At 44.3% G+C, this 18870-nt stretch overlaps 2 protein-coding genes across 3 annotated transcripts in view; one reads left to right on the forward strand and one right to left on the reverse strand.

Annotated features, from left to right (window-relative positions):
• The window catches only part of LOC139415789 (type II inositol 3,4-bisphosphate 4-phosphatase-like), a 30474-nt gene extending 15323 nt beyond the window's left edge, over positions 1 to 15151 (forward strand). Inside the window, exons 10-18 of the mRNA XM_071163879.1 lie at positions 2926 to 3064; positions 3930 to 4291; positions 8102 to 8225; positions 11286 to 11412; positions 11700 to 11840; positions 12162 to 12259; positions 13046 to 13158; positions 13278 to 13432; positions 14716 to 15151. Of these exons, the coding sequence (XP_071019980.1) occupies positions 2926 to 3064; positions 3930 to 4291; positions 8102 to 8225; positions 11286 to 11412; positions 11700 to 11840; positions 12162 to 12259; positions 13046 to 13158; positions 13278 to 13432; positions 14716 to 14914 (1458 nt within the window). The 3' untranslated portion in view covers positions 14915 to 15151. The remainder of the gene's footprint in view (positions 1 to 2925; positions 3065 to 3929; positions 4292 to 8101; positions 8226 to 11285; positions 11413 to 11699; positions 11841 to 12161; positions 12260 to 13045; positions 13159 to 13277; positions 13433 to 14715) is intronic.
• The window catches only part of LOC139415792 (galactose-specific lectin nattectin-like), a 1187935-nt gene that overhangs the window by 672354 nt on the left and 496711 nt on the right, over positions 1 to 18870 (reverse strand). The window lies entirely within an intron of this gene.

The following is an 18870-nucleotide window of genomic DNA, read 5'->3' on the forward strand; positions in this document are numbered from 1 at the left end:
GTGTTGACTAATGTGTTGGACAGGGTGTTGACTAATGTGTTGGACAGGGTGTTGACTAATGTGTTGGACAGGGTGTGGACTAATGTGTTGGACAGGGTGTTGACTAATGTGTTTAGGACAGGGTGAGGACTAATGTGTTTAGGACAGGGTGTTGACTAATGTGTTGGACAGGGTGTTGACTAATGTGTTGGACAGGGTGTTGACTAATGTATTGGACAGGGTGTTGACTAATGTGTTGGACAGGGTGTGGACTAATGTGTAGGACAGGGTGTTGACCAATGTGTAGGACAGGGTGTGGACTAATGTGTTGGACAGGGTGTGGACTAATGTGTTGGACAGGGTGTGGACTAACGTGTTGGACAGTGTGTGGACTAATGTGTTGGACAGGGTGTTGACTAATGTGTAGGACAGGGTGTGGACTAACGTGTTGGACAGTGTGTGGACTAATGTGTAGGACAGGGTGTGGACTAATGTGTAGGACAGGGTGTGGACTAATGTGTTGGACAGGGTGTTGACTAATGTGTTGGACAGGGTGTGGACTAATGTGTAGGACAGGGTGTTGACTAATGTGTTGGCCAGGGTGTTGACTAATGTGTTGGACAGGGTGAGGACTAATGTGGAGGACAGGGTGTTGACTAATGTGTTGGACAAGGTGTGGACTAATGTGGAGGACAGGGTGTGGACTAATGTGTAGGACAGGGTGTGGACTAACGTGTTGGACAGTGTGTGGACTAATGTGTAGGACAGGGTGTTGACTAATGTGTTGGACAGGGTGTTGACTAATGTGTTGGACAGGGTGTGGACTAATGTGTAGGACAGGGTGTTGACTAATGTGTTGGACAGGGTGAGGACTAATGTGTTTAGGACAGGGTGTGGACTAATGTGGAGGACAGGTTGTTGACTAATGTGTTGGACAGGGTGTTGACTAATGTGTTTAGGACAGGGTGTGGACTAATGTGGAGGACAGGGTGTTGACTAATGTGTTGGACAGGGTGAGGACTAATGTGGTGGACAGGGTGTGGACTAATGTGTAGGACAGGGTGTGAACTAATGTGTTGGACAGGGTGTGAACTAATGTGTTGGACAGGGTGTGGACTAATGTGTTGGACAGGGTGTGGACTAATGTGTTGGACAGGGTGTGGACTAATGTGTTGGACAGGGTGTTGACTAATGTGTGTGTTTAGGACAGGGTGTTGACTAATGTGTTGGGCAGGGTGTTGACTAATGTGTTTAGGACAGGGTGTGGACTAATGTGCTGGACAGGGTGTTGACTAATGTGTGTGTTTAGGACAGGGTGTGGGCTAACGTTGTGTGTTTAGGACAGGGTGTGGGCTAACGTTGTGTGTTTAGGACAGGGTGTGGGCTCACGTTGTGTGTGTGTGTTTAGGACAGGGTGTGGGCTAACGTTGTGTGTGTGTTTAGGACAGGATGTGGGCTAACGTTGTGTGTGTGTTTAGGACAGGGTGTGGGCTAACGTTGTGTGTGTGTTTAGGACAGGGTGTGGGCTAACGTTGTGTGTGTGTTTAGGACAGGGTGTGGGCTAACGTTGTGTGTGTGTTTAGGACAGGGTGTGGGCTAACGTTGTGTGTTTAGTACAGGGTGTGGGCTAACGTTGTGTGTTTAGTACAGGGTGTGGGCTAACGTTGTGTGTTTAGGACAGGGTGTGGGCTAACGTTGTGTGTGTGTTTAGGACAGGGTGTTGGCTAACGTTGTGTGTGTGTTTAGGACAGGGTGTGGACTAACGTTGTGTGTTTAGGACAGGGTGTGGACTAATGTTGTGTGTGTAGGACAGGGTGTGGGCTAACGTTGTGTGTGTGTTTAGGACAGGGTGTGGACTAACGTTGTGTGTTTAGGACAGGGTGTGGGCTAACGTTGTGTGTGTTTAGGACAGGGTGTGGGCTCACGTTGTGTGTGTGTGTGTGTGTGTTTAGGACAGGGTGTGGACTAATGTTGTGTGTTTAGGACAGGGTGTGGGATAACGTTGTGCGTGTGTTTAGGACAGGGTGTGGACTAACGTTGTTTGTGTGTTTAGGACAGGGTGTGGGCTAACGTTGTGTGTGTGTTTAGGACAGGGTGTGGGCTAACGTTGTGTGTGTGTGTGTTTAGGACAGGGTGTGGACTAACGTTGTGTGTTTAGGACAGGGTGTGGACTAATGTTGTGTGTTTAGTACAGGGTGTGGACTAACATTGTGTATTTAGGACAGGGTGTGGACTAACGTTGTGTGTTTAGGACAGGGTGTGGGCTAACGTTGTGTGTTTAGGACAGGGTGTGGGCTAACACTGTGCGTGTGTTTAGGACAGGGTGTGGGCTAACGTTGTGTGTGTGTTTAGGACAGGGTGTGGACTGACGTTGTGTGTTTAGGACAGGGTGTGGACTAACGTTGTGTGTTTAGGACAGGGTGTGGGCTAACGTTGTGTGTGTGTTTAGGACAGGGTGTGGGCTAACACTGTGCGTGTGTTTAGGACAGGGTGTGGGCTAACGTTGTGTGTGTGTTTAGGACAGGGTGTGGGCTCATGTTGTGTGTGTGTTTGTGTTTAGGACAGGGTGTGGACTAACGTTGTGTGTTTAGTACAGGGTGTGGACTAACGTTGTGTGTGTGTTTAGGACAGGGTGTGGGCTAACGTTGTGTGTGTGTTTAGGACAGGGTGTGGGCTAACGTTGTGTGTGTGTTTATGACAGGGTGTGGACTGACGTTGTGTGTTTAGGACAGGGTGTGGACTAACGTTGTGTGTTTAGGACAGGGTGTGGGCTAACGTTGTGTGTTTAGGACAGGGTGTGGACTAACGTTGTGTGTTTAGGACAGGGTGTGAACTAACGTTGTGTGTTTAGGACAGGGTGTGGGCTAATGTTGTGTGTTTAGGACAGGGTGTGGGCTAACATTGTGTGTTTAGGACAGGGTGTGGGCTAATGTTGTGTGTGTTTAGGACAGGGTTTTGGCTAACGTTGCTATGAGTCTGAACTGCATCATCGCCATGGTGGACCGGCTACAGGAGAGGGAGCACAGGAAACAGGAAGTGACCTCACAGACACAGAATGATGTCACCACCACCTCACAGAACACTGGTACGGACCTAAACTGTAGCAATACTTCAGAAATACATCCTTCCTTCCTTGGTTCCTACATCCTTCCTTCCTTGGTTCCTACATCGTTCCTTCCTTGGTTCTTACATCCTTCCTACCTTGGTTCCTACATCCTTCCTTCCTTGGTTCCTACATCCTTCCTTCCTTGGTTCCTACATCCTTCCTTCCTTGGTTTCTACATCCTTCCTACCTTGGATCCCACATCCTTCCTACCTTGGTTCCTACATCCTTCCTACCTTGGTTCCTACATCCTTCCTTCCTTGGTTCCTACATCCTTCCTTCCTTGGTTCCTACATCCTTCCTTCCTTGGTTCCTACATCCTTCCTACCTTGGTTCCTTCAACCTTCCTACCTTGGTTCCTACATCCTTCCTATCATGGTTCCTACATCCTTCCTTCCTTGGTTCCTACATCCTTCTCACCTTGGTTCCTACATCCTTCCTTCCTTGGTTCCTACATCCTTGGTTCCTACATCCTTCCTTCCTTGGTTCCTACATCCTTCCTACCTTGGTTCCTACATCCTTCCTACCTTGGTTCCTACATACTTCCTTCCTTGGTTCCTACATCCTTCCTACCTTGGTTCCTACATCCTTCCTTGGTTCTTACATCCTTGGTTCCTACATCCTTCCTTCCTTGGTTCCTACATCCTTCCTTCCTTGGTTCCTTAAGAAAATATCTATAAGTGAATGGAAAGGTTACTATATCTTCAATCACTCCGACCGATTCAGATTGGGGAGAACTTTAATGAAGGATCCATTTCTGTTTGCAACTTTTTATTTATTAACTTTTATTATTATCTTGTTCCACGGATAATTGAATGGATTTGAACTCTCTCTTCCCCCTTTCCAGACTCTTCCTGCTCTCCTTGGCAGGCCTCTCTCGCCCCTCTTCCAGACTCTTCCCGCGCTCCTTGGCAGGCCTCTCTCGCCCCTCTTCCAGACTCTTCCCGCTCTCCTTGGCAGGCCTCTCTCGCCCCTCTTCCAGACTCTTCCCGCGCTCCTTGGCAGGCCTCTCTCGCCCCTCTTCCAGACCCGTTCCCTTCGTGGCAAGAACAACTTCTCCCTCTAGTTGTGACTCTGAAGGAGTGTGTGAGTGACGCGGTGGAGAGGGCCCGGTGTGCCATGACCTTCGTCCTCCTACAGGGGGCAGCAGCATCAGCCTGCCACGGTCAGGCCCTGACACACAGACGAGATGCTGTCTTCAGCCAGGCAGTGAGTAGTGTGGTGGGATGGGGGGGGGGGGGGGGGGGGGGTGGTCATGTTTGGTTAGATCTCTTGTATAGTTTTGGTTTGGTTAGATCTCTAACATGTGGTCATGTTTGGTTAGATCTTTAACATGTGGTCATGTTTGGTTAGATCTCTAACATGTGGTCATGTTTGGTTAGATCTCCAACATGTGGTCATGTTTGGTTAGATCTCCAACATGTGGTCATGTTTGGTTAGATCTCTAACATGTGGTCATGTTTGGTTAGATCTCCAACATGTGGTCATGTTTGGTTAGATCTCCAACATGTGGTCATATTTGGTTAGATCTCTAACATGTGGTCATGTTTGGTTAGATCTCTAACATGTGGTCATGTTTGGTTAGATCTCTAACATGTGGTCATGTTTGGTTAGATCTCCAACATGTGGTCATGTTTGGTTAGATCTCTAACATGTGGTCATGTTTGGTTAGATCTCTAACATGTGGTCATGTTTGGTCAGATCTCTAACATGTGTCATGTTTGGTTAGATCTCTGTGGTCATGTTTGGTTACTCCATGTGGTCATGTTTGGTTAGATCTCTAACATGTGGTCATGTTTGGTTAGATCTCCAACATGTGGTCATGTTTGGTTAGATCTCCAACATGTGGTCATGTTTGGTTAGATCTCTAACATGTGGTCATGTTTGGTTAGATCTCCAACATGTGGTCATGTTTGGTTAGATCTCCAACATGTGGTCATGTTTGGTTAGATCTCCAACATGTGGTCATGTTTGGTTAGATCTCCAACATGTGGTCATGTTTGGTTAGATCTCTAACATGTGGTCATGTTTGGTTAGATCTCTAACATGTGGTCATGTTTGGTTAGATCTCCAACATGTGGTCATGTTTGGTTAGATCTCCAACATGTGGTCATGTTTGGTTAGATCTCTAACATGTGGTCATGTTTGGTTAGATCTCCAACATGTGGTCATGTTTGGTTAGATCTCCAACATGTGGTCATGTTTGGTTAGATCTCTAACATGTGGTCATGTTTGGTTAGATCTCCAACATGTGGTCATGTTTGGTTAGATCTCTAACATGTGGTCATGTTTGGTTAGATCTCCAACATGTGGTCATGTTTGGTTAGATCTCTAACATGTGGTCATGTTTGGTTAGATCTCTAACATGTGGTCATGTTTGGTTAGATCTCTAACATATGGTCATGTTTGGTTAGATCTCTAACATGTGGTCATGTTTGGTTAGATCTCTAACATGTGGTCATGTTTGGTTAGATCTCTAACATGTGGTCATGTTTGGTTAGATCTCCAACATGTGGTCATGTTTGGTTAGATCTCTAACATGTGGTCATGTTTGGTTAGATCTCTAACATGTGGTCTTCAGCCAGGTGGTCCCTAACATGTGGTCATGTTTGGTTAGATCTCTAACATGTGGTCATGTTTGGTTAGATCTCTAACATGTGGTCATGTTTGGTTAGATCTCTAACATGTGGTCATGTTTGGTTAGATCTCTAACATGTGGTCATGTTTGGTTAGATCTCTAACATGTGGTCATGTTTGGTTAGATCTCCAACATGTGGTCATGTTTGGTTAGATCTCTAACATGTGGTCATGTTTGGTTAGATCTCTAACATGTGGTCATGTTTGGTTAGATCTCTAACATGTGGTCATGTTTGGTTAGATCTCTAACATGTGGTCATGTTTGGTTAGATCTCTAACATGTGGTCATGTTTGGTTAGATCTCTAACATGTGGTCATGTTTGGTTAGATCTCTAACATGTGGTCATGTTTGGTTAGATCTCTAACATGTGGTCATGTTTGGTTAGATCTCTAACATGTGGTCATGTTTGGTTAGATCTCTAACATGTGGTCATGTTTGGTTAGATCTCCAACATGTGGTCATGTTTGGTTAGATCTCTAACATGTGGTCATGTTTGGTTAGATCTCTAACATGTGGTCATGTTTGGTTAGATCTCTAACATGTGGTCATGTTTGGTTAGATCTCTAACATGTGGTCATGTTTGGTTAGATCTCTAACATGTGGTCATGTTTGTTTAGATCTCTAACATGTGGTCATGTTTGGTTAGATCTCTAACATGTGGTCATGTTTGGTTAGATCTCTAACATGTGGTCATGTTTGGTTAGATCTCTAACATGTGGTCATGTTTGGTTAGATCTCCAACATGTGGTCATGTTTGGTTAGATCTCCAACATGTGGTCATGTTTGGTTAGATCTCTAACATGTGGTCATGTTTGGTTAGATCTCTAACATGTGGTCATGTTTGGTTAGATCTCTAACATGTGGTCATGTTTGGTTAGATCTCCAACATGTGGTCATGTTTGGTTAGATCTCTAACATGTGGTCATGTTTGGTTAGATCTCTAACATGTGGTCATGTTTGGTTAGATCTCCAACATGTGGTCATGTTTGGTTAGATCTCCAACATGTGGTCATGTTTGGTTAGATCTCTAACATGTGGTCATGTTTGGTTAGATCTCTAACATGTGGTCATGTTTGGTTAGATCTCTAACATGTGGTCATGTTTGGTTAGATCTCTAACATGTGGTCATGTTTGGTTAGATCTCTAACATGTGGTCATGTTTGGTTAGATCTCTAACATGTGGTCATGTTTGGTTAGATCTCTAACATGTGGTCATGTTTGGTTAGATCTCCAACATGTGGTCATGTTTGGTTAGATCTCTAACATGTGGTCATGTTTGGTTAGATCTCTAACATGTGGTCATGTTTGGTTAGATCTCTAACATGTGGTCTTCAGCCAGGTGGTCCCTAACATGTGGTCATGTTTGGTTAGATCTCTAACATGTGGTCATGTTTGGTTAGATCTCTAACATGTGGTCTTCAGCCAGGTGGTCCCTAACATGTGGTCATGTTTGGTTAGATCTCTAACATGTGGTCATGTTTGGTTAGATCTCTAACATGTGGTCATGTTTGGTTAGATCTCTAACATGTGGTCTTCAGCCAGGTGGTCCCTAACATGTGGTCATGTTTGGTTAGATCTCTAACATGTGGTCTTCAGCCAGGTGGTCCCTAACATGTGGTCATGTTTGGTTAGATCTCTAACATGTGGTCTTCAGCCAGGTGGTCCCTAACATGACCTACGTCCTTTGATGTATCTCTCAATATGTCTCTCCTATCCCCGTCTCTTTCGCCTCCCTCTCCCTCCCTACCTCTCTCCTATCTCCCTCCCCTCACTCTCTATCCCCCTCTCCCTCCCTCTATCACTTCCTCCCTACCTCTCTATCTCCCTATCCCTCCCCACTCTCTCTTCTTCACCTCTCTCTCCCCTTTCTCTTTCCCTCTCCTCTCTCTCCTTCCCCTCACTCTCCCTCCTCTCTCTCTCTCTCTGCCTCCTCCGTCTCTCTCCCTCCCCTCCCTCTCCCTCCCCACTCTCTCCTTTCCCACACTCTCTCCTTCCCCACTCTCTCCTTTCCCACACTCTCTCTTTCCCCTCTCTCTCCCTCCCCACTCTCTCTCCCTCCCCACTTTCTCTCCTTCCCCTTTCTCTCTGCCTCCTCCGTCTCTCTCCCTCCCCTCCCTCTCCCTCCCCACTCTCTCCTTTCCCACACTCTCTCCTTCCCCACTCTCTCCTTTCCCACACTCTGTCTTTCTCCTCTCTCTCCCTCCCCACTCTCTCTCCATCCCTCCCTCCCTCCCTCCCTCCCTCCCTCCCTCCCTCCCTCCCTCCCTCCCCTCTCTCTCTCCATTCTTACCTCCCTCCCCTCTCTCTCTCCTTCCCCCCTCCCTCCCTTCTCTCTCTCCCTCTCTCCCTCCCCCCTCTCTCTCTCCCTCCCGTCTCTCTAGCTGTGTGCGGTGGTGTGTGGGTTTGTATTGAAGCTGTACTCGGGTCTGGAGGATAAAGTCTTCCTGCTGCAGCTCTGTGAGGTTGGGCTCATCACACAGTTTGAAGGACTGCTCAGCACCTACAGTGAGTTATACACACACACACACACACACACACACACACACACATTAACACATATATTTATCATAGATATAAATACATTATGTATGTATATATATATATATATATATATATATAGATAGATAGATAGATAGATAGATAGATAGATAGATAGATAGATAGATAGATATAGATACATTATGTATAGAGATAGATAGATAGATAGATAGATAGATAGATAGATAGATAGATAGATAGATAGATAGATAGATAGATAGATATATTATGTATAGATATAGATACATTATGTATAGATATAGATAGATAGATACATTATGTATAGATATAGTATTATGTATATATATATATATATATAGATAGATAGATAGATAGATAGATAGATATAGATACATTATGTATAGAGATAGATAGATAGATAGATAGATAGATAGATAGATATAGATATATTATGTATAGATATAGATACATTATGTATAGATATAGATAGATAGATACATTATGTATAGATATAGATAGATATAGATATGTTGTGTATAGATATATATATATAGATATATATAGATACATTATGTATAGATATAGATACAGTATGTATATATATATATATATATATATATATATATATATAGATATATAGATATGTAGATACATTATGTATAGATATATATAGATAGATAAATATAGATACATTATGTGTATATATGATATGTCTATATATATATCTATACATAATGCATCTATGTCTATCTATATCTATACATAACATATCTATATCTATACATAATGTATCTGTATCTATACATAATGTATCTATATATATATATACATCATGTATCTATATCTATCTATATATATAAATATCTATACATAATGTATCTATATCTATACATAATGTATATATCTATCTATATATATCTATATCTATACATAATGTATATATCTATCTATATATATCTATATCTATACATAATGCATCTATATCTATACATACTATATACATTATGTATCTATATCTATACATAATGTATATATCTATACATAATGTATATATCTATCTATATATATCTATATCTATACATAATGCATCTATATCTATACATACTATATATATACATTATGTATCTATATCTATACATACTATATATATACATTATGTATCTATATCTATACATACTATATATATATACATAATGTATCTATATCTATACATAATGTATCTATATCTATACATACTATATATATAAATAATGTATCTACAGTCGTGGCAAAAAGTTTGGAGAATGACACAAATATTAATTTTCACAAAGTCTGCTGCCTAAGTGTCTTTAGATATTTTTGTCAGATGTTACTATGGAATACTGAAGTATAATTACAAGCATTTCATAAGTGCCAAAGGCTTTTATTGACAATTACATGAAGTTGATGCAAAGAGTCAATATTTGCAGTGTTGACCCTTCTTTTTCAAGACCTCTGCAATCCGCCCTGGCATGCTGTCAATTAACTATTGGGCCACATCCTGACTGATGGCAGCCCATTCTTGCATAATCAATGATTGGAGTTTGTCAGAATTTGTGGGGTTTTGTTTGTCCACCCACCTCTTGAGGATTGACCACAAATTCTCAATGGGAGTAAGGTCTGTGGAGTTTCCTGGCCATGGACCCAAAATAGCGATGTTTTGTTCCCCGGGGCACTTAGTTTTTTAATAAAGTTTTTATTATTAATTTATTTTATCATTATTTCGTGGTATCCAATTGTTGGTAAGTATTATCTTGTCTCATCGCTACAACTCCCGTACGGGCTCGGGACAGACGAAGGTTGAAAGTCATGCGTCCTCCGATACACAACCCAACCAAGCCGCACTGCTTCTTAACACAGCGCTCATCCAACCCGGAAGCCAACCGCACCAACCCGGAAACCAGCCCAACCAATGTGTCAGAGGAAACACTGTGCACCTGGCTACCTTGGTTAGCGTGCACTGCGCCCCGGCCCGCCACAGGAGTCGCTGGTGTGCGATGAGACAAGGATATCCCTACCGGTCAAACCCTCCCTAACCCGGACGACGTCTCACGGAACTCCCGGTCGCACATTTACATTGTATTTCTACGCTTTACTCAGTACTTTGTTAAAGCAACGATTAAAAAGCGAAGCGATTACATCCTCGAGTCTTCTTGGGTACGACGCTGTAAGCTTGTCACACCTGTATTTGGGGAGTTTCTCCCATTCTTTTCTGCAGATCCTCTCAAAATATGTCAGGTTGGATGGGGAGCGTCGCTGCACAGCTATTTTCAGGTCTCTCCAGAGAGGTTCGATCGGGTTCAAGTCCGGCCTCTGGCTGGGCCACTCAAGGACATTCAGATACTTGTCCTGAAGCCACTCCTGCGTTGTCTTGGCTGTGTGCTTAGGGTCGTTGTCCTGTTGGAAGGGGAATCTTCATCCCAGTCTGAGGTCCTGGGTGCTCTGGAGCAGGTTTTCATCAAGGATCTCTCTGTACTTTGCTCCGTTCATCTTTCCCTCGATCCTGACTAGTCTCCCAGTCCCTGCCGCTGAAAAACATCCCAACAGCATAATGCTGCCACCACCATTCTTCACCGTAGGGATGGTGCCAGGTTTCCTCCAGATGTGACGGTTGGCATTCAGGACCAAGTGTTCAATCTTGGTTTCATCTTGGTTTCATTCTCATGGTCTGGGTCTTTATGTACCTTTTGGCAAACTCCTAGCATGCCGTCATGTGCCTTTACTGAGGAGTGGCTTCTGTCTGGCCACTCTACCATAAAAGCCTGATTGGTGGAGTGCTGCAGAGATGGTTGTCCTTCTGGAAGGTTCTCCCATCTCCACAGAGGAACTCTGGAGCTCTGTCAGAGTGACGATCGGGTTCTTGGTCACCTCCCTGACCAAAGCCCTTCTCCCCCGATTTCTCCCCAGATATATAAACACACACACATGTTGCTGTTATGTTGTCTCTCATTCTCTCTCTGTGTGTGTGTGTGTATGTGTGTGTGTGTGTGTGTGTGTGTGTGTGTGTGTGTGTGTGTGTGTGTGTGTGTGTGTGTGTGTGTGTGTTAGGTGATGAGGTGGGTATGCTAGAGGATATGGAGATGGGAGTATCAGACCTGAATAGAGTCTCCTTCAAAATAACTGAAGCCAAATCAGAACAACCCACAGATCTACTGCCCTCTGTCACTGGACTACGGTAACACACACACACACACACACGCACACACACACACACACACACAACGATCTGTAACTCTTGATGGTATCACAAGCAAATAATCTTGTTTTATAATCCTCTTTCTCTGTCTCTGTCTCTGTCTCTCTCTCTCTCTCTCTCTCTCTCTCTCCCCTTCTCTCTGTCTCTGTCTCTGTCTCTGTCCCTCTCTCTCTCTCTCTGTCTCTCTCTCTCTCTGTCTCTCTCTCTCTCTCTCTCTCTCTCTCTCTCTCTCTCTCTCTCTCTCTCTCTCTCTCTCTCGTCCCTAGGGGTTGTTTTTGTGTGGAAGTCCCCTTGCCGTCGGAGACGTACCTGTTGTTACCAGGGGAACTGAGAGATGGGCGGGACTTAAGAGTTCACCCGTTACTGTTTAACATCGGCATCAACCAGCAACAGAGTCTAGCCGAGAGGTAACTAACTGCCTGTCTGCCTGCCTGTCTGCCTGCCTGTCTGCCTGTCTGTCTGTCTGTCTCTGTCGGTTTGGAGACAGTTCTATCTGTTTATATATCTAAGTTCTGTGTATATATCTAGGTTCGGAGACAGTTCTATCTGTGTATATATCTAGGTTCGGAGACAGTTCTATCTGTTATATATCTAGGTTCAGAGACAGTTCTATCTGTTATATATCTAGGTTCGGAGACAGTTATATCTGTTATATATCTAGGTTCGGAGACAGTTCTGTCTGTTATATATCTAGGTTCGGAGACAGTTCTGTCTGTTTATATATCTAGGTTCGGAGACAGTTCTCTCCAAGAAAGGATCAACCTCAGAAGCTGTGAGATGTTGAAGTCCTACTACAAGACCCTGAGAGACAAACTACCCAACTTGAGTAAGTCTCACACACACACACACACACACACGCACACAAACCTCCCACCCTGAGTAATTCTACTAATACAACCAACAAACCACCAGCTGACATTCACCTGCAGAATACTATTTCACTACTATTACTATTAACCTTTAAGTAGTTCTGATACTTCAACCTTTAAGTAGTTCTGATACTTCAACCTTTAAATAGTTCTGATACTTCAACCTTTAAATAGTTCTGATACTTCAACCTTTAAGTAGTTCTGATACTTCAACCTTTAAGTAGTTCTGATACTTCAACCTTTAAGTAGTTCTGATACTTCAACCTTTAAGTAGTTCTGATACCTCAACCTTTAAGTAGTTCTGATACTTCAACCTTTAAGTAGTTCTGATACTTCAACCTTTAAGTAGTTCTGATACTTCAGCTTTTACAGATGACTGCTGAAAGAATTTGGATCTCAGCTGTCTCCCTTTCTCTTATCTCCCTCTTCCTCCTCTCGCTTTCCCCCCTGTCCCTCCCTCCCTCCCTCCCTCCCTCCCTCCCTCCCTCCCTCCCTCCCTCCCTCCCTCCCTCCCTCCCTCCCTCTCTCTTATCTCCCTCTTCCTCCTCTCGCTCTCCCCCTGTCCCTCCCTCCCTCCCTCCCTCCCTCTCTCTTATCTCCCTCTTCCTCCTCTCGCTCTCCCCCTGTCCCTCCCTCCCTCCCTCCCTCCCTCTCTCTTATCTCCCTCTTCCTCCTCTCGCTCTCCCCCCTGTCCCTCCCTCCCTCCCTCCTCCCTCCCTCCCTCCCTCCCTCCCTCCCTCCAGCCCTGCCCTGGTCCCGGTCCCCGTTAGCTGTGGAGGACTTGTTGTGTTCTCTGGAGCAGTCTTTGGAGATGAAGAAGAGGAAGAACGTCGAGGTCCTGTGGCTCGCTGCCTCCGTAAGATAACCTCTGACCTTTAATCTTTGACTTCATATGTTAGCTGAAGGAGTGCAAAGGTCTGACTCTCTCTCTCTCTGTCTCTCGCTCTCTCTCTCTTTCTCTCTCTCTCTCTCTAGGTGTGTAGGAGGTTGAATGGTGTCAGGTTGACCAGCTGTAAAAGTGCCAAAGACAGGACCTCCATGTCTGTGACTTTAGAACAGTGTATGTTGCTAAGAGACGAACACACACTCAGCAAGGAGCACTTTAACAGAGCACTGGACTGCATGAGGAGGTAGGGGCATAAGGATGTGTGTGTGTGTGTGTGTGTGTGTGTGTGTGTGTGTGTGTGTGTGTGTGTGTGTGTGTGTGTGTGTGTGTCCTCCTCCTCTCCTCTCCTTTTTAATTTGTAGTTTCTGTCAGGTTCTTTCAGACCAAACTGCTTTACTGATTGGCTTTCTGTTTTAGTTTCTCTCCATCTAACCTCTCTTCTTCTCTCCATCTAACCTCTCTTCTTCTCTCCATCTAACCTTTCTTCTTCTCTCCATCTAACCTCTCTTCTTCTCTCCATCTAACCTCTCTTCTTCTCTCCATCTAACCTCTCTTCTTCACTCCATCTAACCTCTCTTCTTCTCTCCATCTAACCTCTCTTCTTCTCTCCATCTAACCTTTCTTCTTCTCTCCATCTAACCTCTCTTCTTCTCTCCATCTAACCTCTCTTCTTCTCTCCATCTAACCTCTCTTCTTCTCTCCATCTAACCTCTCTTCTTCTCTCCATCTAACCTCTCTTCTTCTCTCCATCTAACCTTTCTTCTTCTCTCCATCTAACCTCTCTTCTCTCCATCTAACCTCTCTTCTTCTCTCCATCTAACCTCTCTTCTTCTCTCCATCTAATCTCTCTTCTTCTCTCCATCTAACCTCTCTTCTTCTCTCCATCTAACCTTTCTTCTTCTCTCCATCTAACCTCTCTTCTTCTCTCCATCTAACCTTTCTTCTTCTCTCCATCTAACCTTTCTTCTTCTCTCCATCTAACCTTTCTTCTTCTCTCCATCTAACCTCTCTTCTTCTCTCCATCTAACCTTTCTTCTTCTCTCCATCTAACCTTTCTTCTTCTCTCCATCTAACCTCTCTTCTTCCCTCCATCTAACCTCTCTTTTTCTCTCCATCTAACCTCTCTTCTTTTCTTCATCTAACCTCTCTTCTTCTCTCCATCTAACCTCTCTTCTTCTCTCCATCTAACCTCTCTTCTTCTCTCCATCTAACCTCTCTTCTTCTCTCCATCTAACCTCTCTTCTTCTCTCCATCTAACCTCTCTTCTTCTCTCCATCTAACCTCTCTTCTTCTCTCCATCTAACCTCTCTTCTTCTCTCCATCTAACCTTTCTTCTTCTCTCCATCTAACCTCTCTTCTTCTCTCCTTTCTTTATCTGCTCCCTCTTCTTCTCTCCTTTCTTTATCTGCTCCCTCTTCTTCTCTCCTTTCTTTATCTGCTCCCTCTTCTTCTCTTATCCTCTCTCGTTGCTTCTTCTTCTTCTTCTTCTCCCCCCCACTTCCCCTCCCCCACTTCCCCCTCCCCCAGCTCTCGTCTCCAGCAGGGCCAGATAGTGGGTTGTTGGGACCCAGAGAGAGGAGCTGGGTCGTGGTCTGGGTTTAAGGGGGAACAGAAGACTCCAGCAGCACCTGGCAGACACTTCTATCCGGTAGCTCTCCTCCTGGTCACCTCACATCTGTTAGTGGTCTGGCTCATACTGAGTATGGTAGTTGTAACTGGGAAATAGAAGTATGGTAGTTCTTTCTAAAAAAGTCAGTTAAGAACAAATTCTTATTTACAATGACGGCCTACCGGGGAACAGTGGGGTTAACTGCCTTGTTCAGGGGGCAGAACGACTTGTCAGCTCGATCCAGCAACCTTTCGGTTAATGGCCCAACACTCTAACCACTAGGCTACCTGCCGGTTCTAATGGGGAAATGCCAATCAAATACAATTATTGCAAAACCAATAAATACATATACAATGGTACCACTTCCAGAGTTCTCCTTTTTCTGCTTTCTACTCTCTCTCTCTGTTTTCTACTCTCTCTCTCTCTCTCTCTCTGCTTTCTACTCTCTCTCTCTCTCTCTCTCTCTGCTTTCTACTCTCTCTCTCTCTCTCTCTCTGCTTTCTACTCTCTCTCTCTCTCTCTGCTTTCTACTCTCTCTCTCTCTCTCTCTCTCTCTCTCTCTCTCTCTGCTTTCTACTCTCTCTCTCTCTCTCTCTCTCTCTGCTTTCTACTCTCTCTCTCTCTCTCTCTCTCTCTCTCTCTCTCTCTCTCTCTCTCTGCTTTCTACTCTCTCTCTCTGTTTTCTACTCTCTCTCTCTCTCTCTCTCTGCTTTCTACTCTCTCTCTCTCTCTCTCTGCTTTCTACTCTCTCTCTCTCTCTCTCTCTCTCTCTGCTTTCTACTCTCTCTCTCTCTCTCTCTCTCTCTCTCTCTCTCTCTCTCTCTCTCTCTCTCTCTGCTTTCTACTCTCTCTCTCTCTCTCTCTCTCTGCTTTCTACTCTCTCTCTCTCTCTCTCTCTCTCTCTCTCTGCTTTCTACTCTCTCTCTCTGTTTTCTACTCTCTCTCTCTGTTTTCTACTCTCTCTCTCTGTTTTCTACTATCTCTCTCTGTTTTTTACTCTCTCTCTCTGCTTTCTACTCTCTCTCTCTGTTTTCTACTCTCTCTCTCTCTCTCTCTCTCTCTCTCTCTCTGCTTTCTACTCTCTCTCTCTCTCTCTCTCTCTCTCTCTCTCTCTCTGCTTTCTACTCTCTCTCTCTGCTTTCTACTCTCTCTCTCTGCTTTCTACTCTCTCTCTCTCTGCTTTCTACTCTCTCTCTCTCTCTCTCTCTCTCTCTCTCTCTCTCTCTCTCTCTCTCTCCATCACTGTGTGTGTGTGTGTGGTTGTGTACATGTGTGTGTGGTTATGTACATGTGTGTGTGGTTGTGTACATGTGTGTGTGGTTGTGTACATGTATGTGTGGTTGTGTACATGTGTGTGTGGTTGTGTACATGTATGTGTGGTTGTGTACATGTATGTGTGGTTGTGTACATGTGTGTGTGGTTGTGTACATGTATGTGTGGTTGTGTACATGTATGTGTGGTTGTGTACATGTATGTGTGGTTGTGTACATGTGTGTGTGGTTGTGTACATGTATGTGTTATCGCTTGGTCCTCTACTTTCAGCCCCGACAGTGATGCACATCAACTATGAAAGTCTTTGTGTTTCATCCCCTGAAATCAATTGTTCCATTCATTCATCCTGTCGTGTGTGTGCGCGTGTGTGCGTGCGTGTGTGTGTGTGTGTGTGTGTGTGTGTGCACACATCTCTAGGGAGGGCTGTAGAATGGAGAACGTTGAGAAGAACATCAGAAGCAGGAAGTATGCTTTCAACAGCATCCAGCTGAAGACCTTCCCTAAACCCTACCGCCCTCCGGAGGGCACCTACGGGAAAGTAGACACTTAGGAGGAGGACGAGAGAGAAGGGGTGGAATGATTGAGGGATGAATGAAGAACGGATGGATGGATGGAGAACTATAGAGGGATAGAAGGATGAAGAGACTGGAAAATAGACATTTAGGATAACATGGCGGGAAGTGTTGTATGTTTAATTCTGTAAATATTGAGTTTGACAAAATAATGAAACACATTTTTAAAAGCTCAAGTGTTTTCACATGAAGTAATTTTATAGTAGCCTACTATATCTAGTTAGGAAGCGAGGAAGTCCATATTATGGGGCAACAACACGTTCCGACCACTAGATGGCGCTACTCGTGTAGCTCAGCCAATACCGCCTGAAACTCTGTCTCCCTCCAGCAGGTGGCGTTTTTTCATTGTGTCAATGAATAGTGGTCTACTGTCAACAAAAGACATGAATGGTTTATTTGCTAAGTGATGTTTATTTGATTGAATAGAAGTTTGGGTAATACTTAAGTTGTTATGAAATCTACTGATATAAGTAGGGACAACGTGACATCCCGGCAACTTCGAGGGAAAAAAAACACACTTCACATCGGAGTTGTAACGAGATGCATCTTCATGGCATGAGGCTACGAGTATAGCATCTCTCTGATGAGAAGATGAGATTCTCACGATGGCGTTCTCCATTTTTTTGCTTGACCTCACGATTGTCACGGGGACTCATCTGAAGGTAACCTGGTACCGGGCCGAAAGATGAATCTACAAGATGCCGTTTGGAAAGAATTCGGACCCCTTCCCTTTTTCCACATTTTGTTACGTTACAGAATTATTCTAAAACGGATTAAATACAACAACACAATACCCCATAACGACAAAGCAAAAACAACATTTTTTAGAAATGTATGCAAATGCTTTAAAAATAAAAATGGAAATTTCACATTTACGTAAGTATTCAGACCCGTTACTCAGATCTTTGTTGAATCACCGTTGGCAGTGATTAACAGCCTCAAGTCTTCTTGGGTATGACGCTACAAGCTTGGCACACCTGTATTTGGGGATTTTCTCCAATTCTTCTCTGCAGATCCCTTCAAGCTCTGTCAGGTTGGATGGGGAGCGTTGCTGCACAGCTATTTTCAGGTCTCCAGAGATGTTCGATCGGGTTCAAGTCCTGGCTCTGACTAGGCCACTCATAGAATTGTCCCAAAAGCCACTCCTGCATTGTCTTGGCTGTGTGCTTAGGGTCGTTGTCCTGTTGGAAGGTGAACCTTCGTCCCAGTCTGAGGTCCTGAGCACTCTGGAGCAGGTTTTCATCCAGGATCTCTCTACCTTGCTCCGTTCATCTTTCCCTCGATCCTGACTAGTCTCCCGGTCCCTGCCGCTGAAAAACATCTCCACAGCATGATGCAGCCATCACCATGCTTCACCGTAGGGATGGTATTGGCCAGGTGATGAGCGGTGCCTGGTTTCCTCCAGATGTGACGCTTGGCATTCAGGCAAAGAGTTCAATCTTGGTCTCATCAGACCAGAGAATCTTCTTTCTCGTTGTCTAAGAGTCCTTAAGGGGCCTTTATGCTAAATCCAAGCGGGCTGTCATGTGCCTTTTACTGAGGGGTGGCTTCCGCCTGGCCACTCTACTATAAAGACCTAATTAGTTGAATGCTGCAGAGATGGTTGTCCTTCTGGAAGGTTCTCCCATCTCCACATAGGACCTCTGGAGCTCTGTCAAAGTGACCATCAGGTTCTTGGTCACCTCCCTGACCAAGGCCCTTCTCCCCCAATTTCTCAGTTTGGCTGGGTGGCCAGCTCTAGGAAGAGTCTTGGTGGTTTCAAACTTCTTCCATTTAAGACTGATGGAGGTCACTGTATTGTGGGGACCTTCAACACTACAGAAATGTTTTGATACCTTTCCCAGATCTGTGCCTCGACCCGGAGCTCTACGAACAATTCCTTCGACCTCATGGCTTGGTTTTTGCTCTGACATGCACTGTCAACTGTGGGATCTTATATAGACAGATATGTGCCTTTCCAAATCATGTCTAATCAATAGAATTTACCACAGGTGGACTCCAATCAAGTTGTAGAAACATCTCAAGGATGATCAATGGAAACAGGATGCACCTGAGCTCAATTTTCAATATTTCATAGCAAAGAGTCTGAATACTGCAAATAAGGTATTTCTGTTTTTTTATTTTGAATAAATCTGCACCAAAAAAAATTGAATGTTCTGAATATTGTACGAATGCATTGTATGTGTAAAAGAAAAGTATATAAAATAATGAATAAAAAATTATAAATAA

The sequence above is a fragment of the Oncorhynchus clarkii genome, chromosome 9 (assembly GCF_045791955.1).
Source record: "Oncorhynchus clarkii lewisi isolate Uvic-CL-2024 chromosome 9, UVic_Ocla_1.0, whole genome shotgun sequence".
Classification (NCBI taxonomy): domain Eukaryota; kingdom Metazoa; phylum Chordata; class Actinopteri; order Salmoniformes; family Salmonidae; genus Oncorhynchus; species Oncorhynchus clarkii.